Below are 14,682 nucleotides of genomic sequence, written 5' to 3' on the forward strand. Positions count from 1 at the left end.
GAAGAGCAAGTGAAAATGTGTGCTCAGTCTACCATCTTGTTAACACACACACACACACACACACACACACACAACTTGTTTGTTTATATACATGCTCTCTCTACTGAAGCTCCTTAAGGGCAAAGAAGTATTCTAAATTGCTAGCACAGTGCCAGGAAAATGAAGGCATGTGGCTCATTGGATTTCAATATAAGGGAAGTTACAAAGCTTAAGCCTAGGTGACAAGTATGCTCACTGAAACCATGAAAGGAACAGATTTTAAGGAAAAAGTTATTTTAGTGTTGAAAATCAATAGTTACCCCCAGAATAGGTTTTATGTCTTTCATAAAGGCAGTAGAGGCAAATAATGGAAGCTACTTTGCAAAACTTGATTAACTGATACCAAGATATTCTTGTGTGCTAGAAACAGAGCCATACCATTTCACACAAAATTATCAAGCAGACAGAGAGCTGCTGCTATCAGAGAGAAAAGAGTGAAGTCATTTTGGTCTTGGCTCTCACCTAACCAGATAAATCTACCTGGAATATTCTTTACTGGATAAGAAGACGAGCTCTACCCACATTAGAGAATGATAAGAAACTACTACATTAACCCAGGTGTGGTGTATTATTGAACTTTAAGTCCTCAAGAGTAGGTACTGAATTTATACTTAATGAGTGAATGTACCCCTAACACCTGCTCACGAACCTGATCCCAAAGTCAAGAAATAAAGTTTTTAGGGGTGAAATCCAAATGATCCAATTAGTGATACTTTCATTGACAGTAGCTGTCATCAAAGTGCCTGGCCCAGTTCAGGAACACCATAAAAATATTTGTGAGGCTAATGAGATGATTAATTAATGATCTCTTTGAAACTTTTTAAAATGTGTGCTTTTAAAGCAAAGGGTTGTATACCACTTTGTAGATATACTAAAAACTACTGTAATGTACACTTTAAACAGGGGAACTTTATATCTAAGTTATATCTCAATAAAGTTGTAAAATAATCCTCACAAGGAATCTTTTCCAGGCCTTCTGAATGACTCTGGCAGCTCTATCCCTCTTTGTAAATTCCAGTTCTTGTATCCAAGGCATTTAAAGTCCTGAAAGAAAATAAGAAAAGTGGTTATATTTAAAATTCTTTACTCCATTATGAAACTGTCACTAGAATGCAATGAAAATTAAATAGAAACTTGTATGAATGAAGGAAATAATGTATAAATAATGTCACATTAAATTTACAGTAGCAATATGGTTCTGAGATGCTTTATCATAGTCCTAACCACGTGAGTAAATGTTGCTTTAAATTTTTAAATTCTGAATTTTACTTGTAAAAATGCTAACTCTAAAAGGATTTACAAATCCCAAAGCCCTGAAGCATTTAAACACATAACATACATCTACTAATATGTGCATTATATTTAGGAAGACAGAGACCAAACAGAAAAACTGTCTAAAAGATATGCCATTTATTATGAAAAATGAAAGTAAAACATATATACATATATATAATGTCTTTAACTTTTTTCTCTTTTGATGCTAAAAATTATTTGGAATCTTAGAACTAGATACTTTCTTCCAACAGTATATTGCTGAGTTTTAAAAGCTGACATTTTTAAGAGTAGGAAGAAAGTGCTCTATGAAAAACCATCTTACTTTTTTTTCTTCAAATATTTTTAATAATATAGGAGGCATGGGGATATAGAGTGAATCTTTGGGTCTGAAGTAGTATTGGAGTTTAAATATTAACATATACTACCTTACACTTAGTTGTGCGATCTTGTATGTTATTTAACTTTTTCCAACTTCAGTTTCCTCATCTGTAAAGTATGGGGACTCATAGTACCTACTTCATAGAATTGTGGGGAATAAGTCAGATAACATAGGTAAAGCATTTAGTGTACTTTCTGGGCCATTTGTAACCATTCAATAAATCATACCTATTATTATACAAACTATTTTCAAATATAAGAACAATGAATGTACACTATTTGGGATAAAAAGTTTGATATAATGAACACTTTAAACACAATTATTCTCAATTTACAAATAACTATTGGTGCAAATAATAGTAAGGAATGATATTTGAGGCTTAAAAGATTTGTCAGTTTTGATCAAGGGATAGTATTTCAAGATATACTCTTTCTAGCCAGCAGGTGGAGAAGAAACAACGTGTAGTTTGTGTATTTCAGAACACTTCAGGAAAAATTTTTTTTGGTGAATAGTGTGATAATCAATTTTAATAATTTTTAAGACACTCGCTGTTTCTGTCACTAAAAGACATAAATACAGCCTGGTGTTTCTCAGTGCATTGAGCGCTGGCCTGCAAACTGCAAGGTCCCAGGTTGGATTCCCATTCAGGGCACATGCCTGGGTTGCAGACGATTCCCTAGTAGGGGGCATGTGACACACAACCCATCAATGTATCTCTGACACATTGATGTTTCTCTTCCTTTCTCCCTCCCTTCCCCTCTCTCTGAAAGTAAATAAATAACATCTTTAAAAAAAGAGATAAATACAGAAGATAGCTTTGCCATCTGAGATTTATCATAACTTTAAAAATCATATCTGAATTTTTATTTTAAAATGTGAGGAAAAAATAGAAAAATAATTATACTGAATTTTGAAACATGGTTACCTTGATCATTACTTTTTTTGTGATAAAGTTCTAACTTTATTATTCATTTTTTGACCAATCAATGGTAGCCAAATCTTGTCATTTCTTTTTGATTTGTTGTTTGTAATGTGGCCTTTATGATGAAGATTCATTACTCTTATATTTTCCTGTCCAATTCTTTGTCACTGGTCAACATACAGGATACAGGTATTTGGTATTCACAAATAACCAAAGAATCAAGATAATATTTAAATATCTGAAAAATATGCAAATATTCCCTACTTAACATCTCATTACTGTTTAAAATCCAAAATCACTCATATTATTGCTTAGATTTATTTACTTTAAAAGTTATTATATAAATAATAAATACATTCTTGTAGTAAACATTTCAAACAATATAGAACAGTAGAGTGAAAAATCCTCCATTTCTTCTAGGCCAGTCCTTTCTTGAGAGGTGTATTTGTGTACATGGTTATGTATGTTATATATACACATGTGCACACCCATCATACAGGATTGTTTGCATTAATGTGATAAAATGATACTTATTTTGTTTTTTTTTAACCTAACAATATGTGTTAGAGGCTTTTCCAAGTTAATACATATAGATCTTCCTCATTCTTTTTATAGGTGCACAGTATTCCTAAATATGGGTATGTCATAACTTGTTAATACTTTACTATTGGACATTGTGATTGTTTCTATATTTTGCTGTTACACATACAAAATGAATACTCTTATACATCAATTTGTATATATGTAGAACTATTTTTGTTAGATTTTTAGAACTGAAATTGCTATGACATATATTTAACATTGACTCTCTCTGGAAGGGGATACCTGAAATTGCTAAGTGATAGTCTCAGGGGAGCGACCAGGGTGACTAAGGGGATTGGCTTAAGGAATGAAAATGAGATTTTTCCCCCCAATATACTCTATTATACTGTGTAATTTTGTTTTTACAATGTGCATGTAGTTAAGATATATGTAATTACATTAAAATTTATACACATTAAGATTTTGACAAAGCCACACTGTCCACGAAAATATTGATTTACACTTATAAACATCCTATGAGTGTTTAACTTCTAGATTTTACAAAAGTGAATCATTAAACATAAATGGGACATCAGGACTATTGTGGATCTTTTAATATTTTTTGCAATAATTAAATTATGATCTTATTCTCGTTATCATACTTAGTGATTTAAGGTATAAAGCAGTGTACATGTGTGAGAGATAGCAGAGACAGCATTAGTGCTAATTCATAAAGATTACGTAATTTCCCCAAATACATCCTCAATTTTGTAGGTAAAAATTAAAAACTGGGTTTTAAAATTTTATGTTAATTGTGTAAACATTCTGAACCCGTTTAATTGGGTACTTTGACTTAAAAAATTTCACGCTGGCTTCCTGCACACACCTGCTTTCCACTTATGAAATGAAAGCTAAAGGTTGTTAGGTGCTGACAAATCAGTAGCCTTTTTATGTGTATTTGTTGAACATGTTTATTATCTACCTCACCCCCCTACAATGTTAGTTTGCTTAAGGCATACTCATTTCTTGCTTATTACTACATATCGCATTTCTAGAAGAGTAGGTGATCAATAGATATTTGCCAGCTGACGGAATAGGAGATTGGTTAAGTAAATGATGCATTCATACAATAGAATCCTATGAAAATATTAAATGATGCTGTAAATGTACACACTGATATGTAAAATGTTTCATATCATAATGTGCATCTCTTAAAGAGCAGCTTGTTAAACACCTTCCTGTGATAGCTTCCCCCTCCCCTATTCAAATATGTGTGTGTATAACTATGTAGGTATAATTATGAATATCATGTTAACAATGGTGATAGAATTAAGGAGGAATTTAAAATGTCTATTTTTTATTACTTCTATAATGAACATGTACTACTAGAATAATAATATGAATTTCTAAAAATTAGTTTGTCACCAGCAAGAGAACAATTCATTGCAGGCTTGACCTGAAAATTTAAGTGGGTTGGTGTGCAGCTCTTGTAGGTGGCTCTCTAAAATTGTGCTCCTTTGAGTGTTCTCCACAGACCTACATCAATCTCTGAACTTTATGTTTCCCGGTGAGATAAAGAAATTGAGAGTTAGAAAATTTTACAGCAATTTGACATTGCTGTGGGGCACAAACACATGGTCAGTGGGCTTATAGTTCATATATCTTTATTTTTTTCTTTCTCTAGTAATTCATTCTTATTTTATTTTACAAAAGGTCTGCAACACATTGGTAAATAATTTTAAAAAGGTTATCCACCACTGAAAATTGCTCTAAAGTGTAGTCTTGAGATTAGGCCCAGGAATTTCATTCAGCTGGTTTCCTGTAATGTCAATAGTATCTGCTTAACCTTCTAGCAACTGATACCTGATACCAATACCTGATACTCTATATATATCAGACCCCACTTGGAAGGGTCTTAATCTTGCTTAAGGATCTTGTTTTTACTGTTGTTTCCATCTCATTGTTTAGACTGGCTTAGTATGATGTGTGTTGGAAATCAGAATCAAATTTTAACATTTCTTTAATATCATGCAGTGATCAAAAAGCATTTTAAATAAATATTTATTGGGGACTAATACAGTAAGTGACAAAGGAGGCTAAAAGTTCTACATATTATGTTACTTCATTATTGTTTAAGAAACCAAAATGGAGTGAGCTATTTACATATCCAAAGAGCTTTCTAGGCAGATAGAATATCAAGTGCAAAGGCAATGAAACAGGAAGCTGGCACAGGAAGGCCTGTGTGGCTTGGACTACCAGAGGGAAGATAAGAGATAAAAGCAGTTATGTAGTGGGATAACAGATTACATAGCACCTTTGTAAAAAGTTAGAATTTTATTTTAAGTGTGATGGGAAGCTACTGGTGGGTTAGACCAGAGTAATAGCTGACCCGTGTTTAAGTATCACTCTGAAAGCAGGCAAAAGAAAACAAAAAAAGCGATTACTATGGCTCAGCCATGAATAATTATACAATACCAAAATGTATGATGCAATGGCAGCAATACACCATAATTACATACCTGAAAGAACAAAAAATAGGTCTCTTTCAGGCACTCTTTACCAGAGCTAGCTAGCTATCTTCCCTCGAGCCTATCAGGCATAATTAACTGTTGTTTCCCTGAGCCTCTAGTCCCAGGATTTGAGAGATTACTGAAAAGCATCCCTTCTGGGAGATACCCCACGCAAGTGTTTTAAAATCTACACAAATAAGACATGCGAGACCAGAGACCTCAACCGTGTTCCCAAAGATAGCAGCAGAACAAACTGAAGCCTGCACAATCAGGAGAAATCTCCTAATTTACAACAATTGCCATGACTACCCAGCTCCATCCCCCTCCCCCTTTATTACCCAATAAAAACTCACAGCCCCAACTTTTCACTGCTAGTGTATCTCTTCACACAGGCTCCTTTCCCTCTTGGAAAGTGAATAAAAACTGCTGTCTGCTTTTTCTTCTGTTTGTGAATTCTTTCACAGCCTGAGACAATGAGCACCCTACTATACCCTATGATAGCACCCATGATAATGTGAATTTGGCTATAACATGGTTGGTGACTTGCTCCTGTTTCCAATGCAGCCTTACCCTGGATATTTATTATTTTGTAATAACGCAAACTTACACTGTATGAAGTTAAGTTTTTGGAACCTATTCGGTGTTATGGCAGGGTTTTTTTTCTTAAATTAGGAAGATGAGGGTAGGGGATGAGTGTATGTACACATATATGTGTATTGTGGTGGTTTGGTATGAGAGCTAAATTCTCAGTTTATATTGTAGGAGGTTATTAGAAATAGGTAAATCTAAGAGAAATCAATAATAAATAGAATAATATGTTATTTAAAATATAAGGATAAGGACCAAAAGAAGTATATGTGCAATGAAGAAGAAAAAACACAGTAGTGGAATAAAGAATGACAGGAGTACTTCAGCAGTAGTCAGAGAAGGCCTAATGAGGAGACATTACTTTTCATGATGCAAACAGGCAATGACAGAAAAGTGGCTGAAAGGAAAAAAAAAGAGAAAAAGAAAATCTGTCATTGGAGCTTAGAGAAGAGACAGAGGTGTGGTAGATAAGGTAAAAAAAGTAGGCAGGGTCAGGGTGTAATTATATGGGATATTGAGTGGCATGGTTTGTGTAGTGGGATGGAACTGGCTTGTACTGGCTCAGTAAAACCAAATTTTAAACTTTCAAGAATTTCAGAGCTGGTTTTTAAACACAATCATTATTAAAAATTAAATTATTTAAACTTACAATTAAATAAAGGTAATAAATACTCAAAACTCATCAGTTACTAATTATTTTACTATTACTGGGGATCAGAATATTCCATCCCCAAATAGGCCACTTAGACATATTTTGAGCTAAAGATAATTGAGAAACAGCAGATGTAGGAAAAGCTCTCTACCCTGTGATAAGCTGCCTAAAAGAAGGAGGTAATTTCCCTTTGTGAAGGTGTTCCCCCTTTCCTTTCCCATACCACGAGGAAGAAAATGACTAGTATCACTGGCACTGAGGTGAGTCTGCACAAATGAACCTTATTCAAATAACCCTTATCTTCCAGTAGTTTACTCCCAAACCTCCCTTCCTATGTCTTGTCACTTCACAAACTTATCTCCATTTGTTAAATGGTATATAACACTAACAGCCTCTTTGGGTTCTCATTTTCCTTTCTATGTGCATGAAAAGTTAAAATATACATTAACATCAAATAAAAATTTTATACCTTTTCTCCTGTTAATCTGTCTTTTGTCAGTTAAATCTGCAGGCTTCAATCACAGAACCTTACAGATTAAAGTTTTTTCTCCCCATCACTTTATTTTACTTCTACTTATTTTCTTGAGGTTATTTATGTTTATTGCAAGGTTTCTCAACAGTGGCACTATTGATAGTTTGGGCTGGATTTGTTGTGGCAGTTGTCCTATGCATGATAGGAAGCTTAGCAGAACCTCATGTCTCTACCCTCCAGATGCCATTAGCACAGTTGTGACAACCAACCAAAAATATCTCAAGACATTGCCAAATGTTTTCTGGGGAGCAAAATCACCCGCAATTTAGAACTATTGGTCTCTGCGTATTATCTACTGATCTCTACGTGGTGGAAACATTTCATGACAGTGCACTGCTACACATCTCTTCCCAATTACTGAGGCCATGACTGTAGCTTGGAATAGGGCCAGGATGATAATATTTACATCACAGGAATCTGGAAATACCACAAATCTGGGCTTGATTTATTTTTGGTTGGTCGTCTAGATTTAAGAAAGTAACAATGAAAATGTTAATGCACACTGACTTGTATGTCACCATTACGGTATGAATAGCTCAAAATATTGATGAAATATCTTCCAGTATTCAAAATTACCTGATTCAGAAATGAGTCTTTCCCATTATTAAGGAATAATTAAGTTCCATATTATTTCAAGAAAGAACATGCTCAGTTGTGTCAAAAGCAGCTGGAAGGTCAAGTAAATTGAGAATAAAATAGATTTGGCCAGATAAAATTAATGGTGTCCTTGGTAGGTATCGTTTCCGTGGAGTAGCAAGGGATGGTTGAGGAAGTAGGGAAGTCGAAAAAATTGAGAATAGTTACAATTCTGTGGAGTTCAGTTAGGGAGCAGAGACATGGGGTGGTTGCTAGATGGCGGACATGGATTCAAAGGATTATTTTTTTAATATGGGAGATAACGCATGTTAAGGTGTTGTTGGGTATGATCTAGTAGTGAGGGAGAAATTAAATTGTAAAAAAGAGAAACTGAAGGGTAAATGTCTTTAGAGTAGGTTTGAGGACAAGGTCCAAGGAAGAAAAGGGAGTTAAGGACAGTTTAGGCCCTCAGATAACAAGATGGATGTCATATAGTTATTTCAGGGCTCCAAATAAATAAACCAATGTGAGAACACTTCATAAATCCTAAGATACTAAAAAGTACTGTCAAACTACTGTTTAGGTAATAAAAGGTTTTCATGCATATTTTGAGATAAGAGTTTTGTCTGTCCCAAATCAGTAACTTCAAACATATGGCTCCGCTAATCCATTCAAGCTTCATGAGAAAAAGCCTACAAGATAGGCTCCGTTCCATTTACTTTAAAAGTTGAAAATTATTAAAATTAATACACTGACATATGAACCTATACTTCCCACTTCGTTTCTTCTACTGTTTTATTGAATAAAGAATTGTTTCGTGATCTTTAGTTTCGCTTTTCCTTTTTTTATGTGATTTTTTATTATCAATAACAGATGAAGAACTACTACTACTCCTTAAAAACGCCTTTCCCTTTTCCATCTGTAAATAAATAAATGGAAAAACGGAAAACCATTCCATAGGTGGAACAGAAAAAAAGTGAGGTAGATTAACATGTATTTCCCCCTCGGCCGAAGGTGGACGAAACAGTATCCTAGCAGAGGTGCGGGGAATGAAAACTGGGAGCGCGCAGATGGGCCGGTAGCTATTTCCAGCCAGAGCGACGCCTGTTCACCCAGGGCGAGGAGAGGAAGCGCGGCGGAAGGGATTAATCCTGGGCAACACTAAGGACAGGCAGAAGGCCTAGTGGGGGCTGCAGAGAAAGGAAACTCCCTTAAAGGGTTGTATAGAGTGCAGACCTCAAAGGCAAGCGGCATTTAGGTCTCTGAAACAGAGTAGGCTGAAAGCAGCTTCCCTAACGACAAGTGGTACAGACTGAGAGGGGCGGGGGAACGCCATCACGTCACCTGCCAATCGCCGCTGACCTGGGCTGCCTTCCGTCCTCCGTAAAGAAACGCAAACGGGAGTGACGTAATTCTAGTTCCGTTCTTCCTGGCCTGATCCTTAGCCCCGCCTCTTGACCCCGCCCCTCGACTCTGATGTTTTCTCCACCCTTGAGAGCCCTCCTTGTGATTGTCGGAGGTTTTCAGGCGAAAGTTTTTAGAAGAGAAACGAAAGTGATTTTTCTGCGGAATTGAACTAAATATATTATAAATTCCGGTCACTTCAACCAAGATTTTCAAGATTTTGGAGAAATACAGGGAACTCTTCTCTATTTAATTAATTTATTCATTTGTAAATAAGAAAACTGATCTTACCAGTAATTTGACAAGTCTTGCTCAGGATCCAGAAATAAGTGACACGTCGACTGATACTTATAAATTGAAGCTATTCAGCTGGTTAACCATAAACCGATTTTAGGTGAAAACATATGACTTCTTAAATGAATTTCTAGATAAACAAACTATATCACTACTGAAGATCTAAAGCCAGTTTGATTCTCTTAAATTTAAATATCTCACATTTTGGCAATCGTTTTGTTTGTCAATGATCGTTGCAATGTCGAATAATCTTGTTCAGGAACTGCCGAGCTCTATTTCCTTCCTATGCTCATGCATGTAATATAATTAGTTTGTAAGAAAGATGAAGGACTAGGGGATAAACACCAGAAGAAAAATTTCCCTGTATAATAAAAACATTTGTTCTAAAGAAATTCCCTGTAGGCGAATTTAGTGATTCCCTGAGCTTCCAGAGTTCTTTAAATTCATTATCACAATCATAATAAGCATGAAGGGAGATCTTTCATTCCCTTTCATGTAGTTACTTTGATGCATAAATACACAGTAGCTATGAATAATAAACTATAGAAATATAATCATGGAAACATTATGTATACCTGTACTTAATATTTTAATCTAGTAGAAACTATCTAAAATTTAAAATTCAAAACTAAAAAAATGCACATCGATGAAGGTACTTATGTCACTGAACTGTACTCTTAAATATGGTTAAAATGGTAAATATATTTTACCAAAATTTAAAAAATTAAAATTATAAAACTAAGCCAGTAAGTAATTCAGAAAAAAATAGTTTTAAACATAGGAAATGGAATAGAAAAATACATTTAAGGAACACTACCTTGTTTATATATTACTTTTAAAATAAGCCCTACATATTTTTAGTGACATGCCTATCTGAATTACTAAAAAATTAAAATAGTTACTATTAAAGCACATATTATTTTGCCTCTACTATGATTCAGAAGAATTCACTAATTTCTTAGTAATAGGCTCAGACCTCTTTTTACTGCTCTAATACATGTAAACATTGTTCAGTTCTTTAAAAAAAGTATTGTTCTTTAAAGTAGCTACAAAGGATCATTAATATTCAAACTATCAGGTTTTCTATTTAAGCATTTATATACACCTGTTTAAATCTAGGAATACCTTACCAGGAAATGCAACTCAGAGAAAGTTCTTGGTGGTTTTATAGAAATCTTTCCTTCCTTCCTTCCTTCCTTCCTTCCTTCCTCCCTCCCTCCCTTCCTTCCTTCCTTCCTTCCTTCCTTCCTTCCTCCCTCCCTCCCTTCCTTCCTTCCTTCCTTCCTCCCTTCCTTCCCTCTGTTCTGCATATCCTTATTCTACTTCTCGTCTTTTTTTCTCTCTTTTATTTTTCTTATTATACAACATGTAGTATTATGTTTATAAAATTTATTTTCTTGCCTTCCAGTTACAAGGCAAAGACAAGAGATGAGGAAACAAAATGTATTAGTAAATGAGAAGAGGAACTATTTTGTGCAGAGGTAGAGGAGTCACAGTTACATACCATTTCTCTCCTCTACAGCTTTGGCACTGGAACACACCCAAACAATGGATAAGATGACTCTTGGATGTGAGCACGGGATCTTTTTATAAATATCTCATGTAGTAGAAAACCACTGTCATACATGAGTAATGGGTATGGGTCAAATGTACAAGTCCTGCAGTGGCCTAGAGGAAGCCAGAAGGGCCTCCAAACAGACATCAATACTCATGTTATGAGGTTTAGCAGTTTGAAGAGCTAATTCTTTGCACAGAAATCTGTCTTTCTCATCCCCATGACTCATGTTAAGGATTTCCATTTCTTAAAAGGAGCTTATCAATTGACAATGCTAGTAGCAATGAGTGAGTGAACAAAAATCAAGATGTGGGCTCAGATGGTTTAACTATGTAAATCTATTATTGTATCATACTTAATACACATTCTAGAGTTATTCAGAGGGAACAGAAAACTTTCCTTGTAGTAACCAGAACCCTTGTTATAATATTCTTCCCCTTCACAAGTCTTGATGTCACCCCAAAGTATTCCAAATCAAGGAATCACTTAGTGAATCACTTTGATTTTGAATAAGAACATGGGGCAGAAGACAAGCCATTTTCCATGGAGGACTCATTTAGTTCCCACCCAGGTGGCAGATCTCTGTTTCATGGCTGCAGTGCTAGTGGTACTAGTGAAACCGATGATGACAGGAGGTTCTTGTTACTCTCTGGGGAAGAGAAAGTTAAGGGGGTTACAGTGTGAAGGGGTAACAGCTTTCCTTTTTTCCTTGAAGTGTGGTATTTATTACTGTCCATTAATTTACATTAAAGGTGTGGATAGTAATCCCTAGAAATCATAGTGAGAGACCTATTCCTGCCTATTTATAAGTATCCTCTTACCACATGCTCTGAATTAAATTATATGGGGCTTGGTTAATACATATATTAACTGTGAGGCTCAGATATTTATTCCAAACCTTCTAGACTGAGAGTAATCTGGCTACATAATTCCCTTGCATCAAGCATCAAGCTTCATGATACAGGGGGTCCGAAGTTTCCAGGCCCTTAGGGGTGTTACGAACATATCTGGTCGTTAACTCTGGTTCCTTATATAGAGTTTCAAAAACCCTTAGAACTTCTTGAGTGATAGAACTTTTTTTAAAGAAAATGAGGTACTCATGGTGGCCCCTAGATAGCTTCAGAATGAGAATTGGTCACCAGAAACACCAAGCACATGATTAGAGGTTGGGATTTTCAGCTGTCCAAACTCCTGGCAGAGGAGAAAGGCTGGAGACTGAGTTCAATTACATGGCCCGTGATTAAATCAGTCATGCCCACATAATGAGATCCAAAAAAACACTCGATACCAAAGCTCAGTGGAGTGTCCCGATTGGTGAACACGCTGATATCCAGGGAGGGTGACGTGCCCTGACTCCCCAAGGAGAGGGCATGGAAGCTCTGTGCTTCCTCCCAGACCGTGCCCGCTGTGAATCCTTTAAAAATAAAACTGTAATAATTCAGTATGGCATTTTCCTGGGTTCTGTGAGTTGTTCTAGTGGATTGTTGCACCCGAGAAACGGTCATGGGAACCCCTGAATCTGTAGCCAGTCAGGCAGAAGTGTGGATGGGTTGGGGACCTCACTTGTGGTTGATGTCTGTAGGGGCGATCTGATGGAACACTGAGCCCTGAAACCTGGAGAGTCTGACACTAGATCCAGGTGCTTACCATCAAAATTGTATCGAAGTATACTGAAGGGGGGTGGGGGTGGGGGGTGAAATAGAAAGAGGTAGCTCACAAAAAAATTCACTTTTTTCTCTCTGCATATTCCTCTCCACCTGCCCACTTCCTGGATTTGTTATTTCTTCCTATAGAATAAACAAACCTCAGTCTCTTACTGTCCTTGTGTCTAAGAAATGTTGCAGTGTTTATTATCGGAGTAGTTTAGTGACTTCATTTTCCACACAGCCCTACAGAGAGAACTTGGCTTAGAAGAGATTTAACTTTGATCTTGGTATCCATAATTTCCACACAAGAGGTTGGCATAAGCGCCCGTAGTTGAGAAAGGGTAAACTGTGATTCTGAGCATAAAAAAAGGATTTTTACTCTAGCGATTTTGTCCTCAACTATTTGAAGTCAAGCATGCCTCACCACCACGAGGATGAGTTCCTTTCCCAACAAACAAGAAATTTATATTTCTTCTACCTTGACCTTATTATGACACGGGAGCATCTGCCTCTCCCTGCCTGCTATGGATGGAAAGTTTGTACCCAACCTTCCCTAAACTAATGTGTTAAAACCCGAATCCCCAATGTGATGGTATTTGAAGACAGAGCCTTTGGGAGGTAATTAGGTCACAAGGATGGAGTTACCATGAAGAACTAGGGCCTTTATAAGAAGGGACACACTTTATAAGAAGGTGTCAGTCTGCAAACCAGAAAGCAGGCTTTCATTAGACACTGGATCTATCAGCACTCTGATCTTAGACTTTCAGCTTCCAGAACTGTGAAAAATAAATATTAGCTGTTTCAGCCACCCAGTCTATGGTATATCTGTTATAATGGCAACTTGAATAAGACACCGCACAAATTGTATTTTCAAGTGAAATAACTAAAAGTAATGGTGTCAAGTAAAACAATCTTTTCCTCTAATGTTAGATTTCTACTCATTAAGGATTGAATGGTGGTGATAGAAATTTTGGTTCTTTTACTCATGAAGACTTAATGGAATTAAAATTAGACCAATCCAGTTACAAAAATACCAGGGCTCTAGGTGGCTACAATCTCTTTAAAAATGTTTTTCAAAATTTTATTTAAAAAATTTACTTTAACTTATATAAAATTCTAGACATAGATACAAAAACAGCATAATGGAAAATATAAATATCCATTTTATTTTCCTATGTATATCTTTTCGTGCATTTGTTGTCTTCTGCTAGGTTTGCATTTCTTTATTTTACAATCTGATACACACTTCTAGTAAAAACATTTTAAATATCATAGACAGGTATAACACATAAAGTATACATTCCCTTTCTCCATCCCCTCCTCATATATTGGTGAATACCATTTCAAACTTTCAACCACATGGATATATTTTTTTACATAAATGGATGCACATTACACATGTTTTTCAGAAAAAACTTGATTTTTTCACTGAACACTATTATGGAAATCTTTCATGATGGTCCATTATTTTCAACTGTATTCCTTGATGTATCCAATACTATTTAGCCAATTTCTTAATGACTATTTAAGGTGTTTTCAACATGTATTAATAAAAACAATGCTGCAAAAAATGGTGGTAGCTTATTTAGACAAATGCAGTTATATTTACTTGCATATCCTTACATCCCTCTCTTCCTTTCAAAATTCTGATTTATTTTTATGAAAGTTGAAGTGTTAAGAATGACTAACTGTAGGTAACGTGAACTAAAAAGGAAAGAATGTTTTAGTAATTCCGTTTTTACTAAATTATATTCACGTCAACAAATCAGAAGGCCATTTAAACTAACT

The 14,682-nt window shown here is 35.5% G+C and overlaps 1 protein-coding gene and 1 long non-coding RNA gene across 4 annotated transcripts in view; one reads left to right on the top strand and one right to left on the bottom strand.

Annotated features, from left to right (window-relative positions):
• The window catches only part of LOC150018867 (protein MFI-like), a 50,383-nt gene extending 40,979 nt beyond the window's left edge, over positions 1 to 9,404 (bottom strand). For 2 of the 3 annotated variants that reach the window (XM_090267876.1, XM_090267878.1), the window contains exons 1-2: positions 9,340 to 9,389; positions 995 to 1,083 (exon numbers count right to left, since the gene is read on the bottom strand). In XM_090267876.1, coding sequence (XP_090124002.1) covers positions 995 to 1,075 — 81 coding nt within the window. In that variant the 5' untranslated portion in view covers positions 1,076 to 1,083; positions 9,340 to 9,389. Of the gene's footprint in view, positions 1 to 994; positions 1,084 to 9,339 lie in introns of all 3 variants that reach the window. The other variant, XM_090267877.1, reaches the window with a different exon arrangement.
• Positions 1 to 14,682, top strand: part of LOC150018866 (uncharacterized) — a 121,318-nt gene that overhangs the window by 53,671 nt on the left and 52,965 nt on the right. The window lies entirely within an intron of this gene.

This window comes from Furipterus horrens, unplaced genomic scaffold, assembly GCF_987537825.1.
Source record: "Furipterus horrens unplaced genomic scaffold, mFurHor1.1.pri manual_scaffold_2, whole genome shotgun sequence".
NCBI classification, from domain to species: domain Eukaryota; kingdom Metazoa; phylum Chordata; class Mammalia; order Chiroptera; family Furipteridae; genus Furipterus; species Furipterus horrens.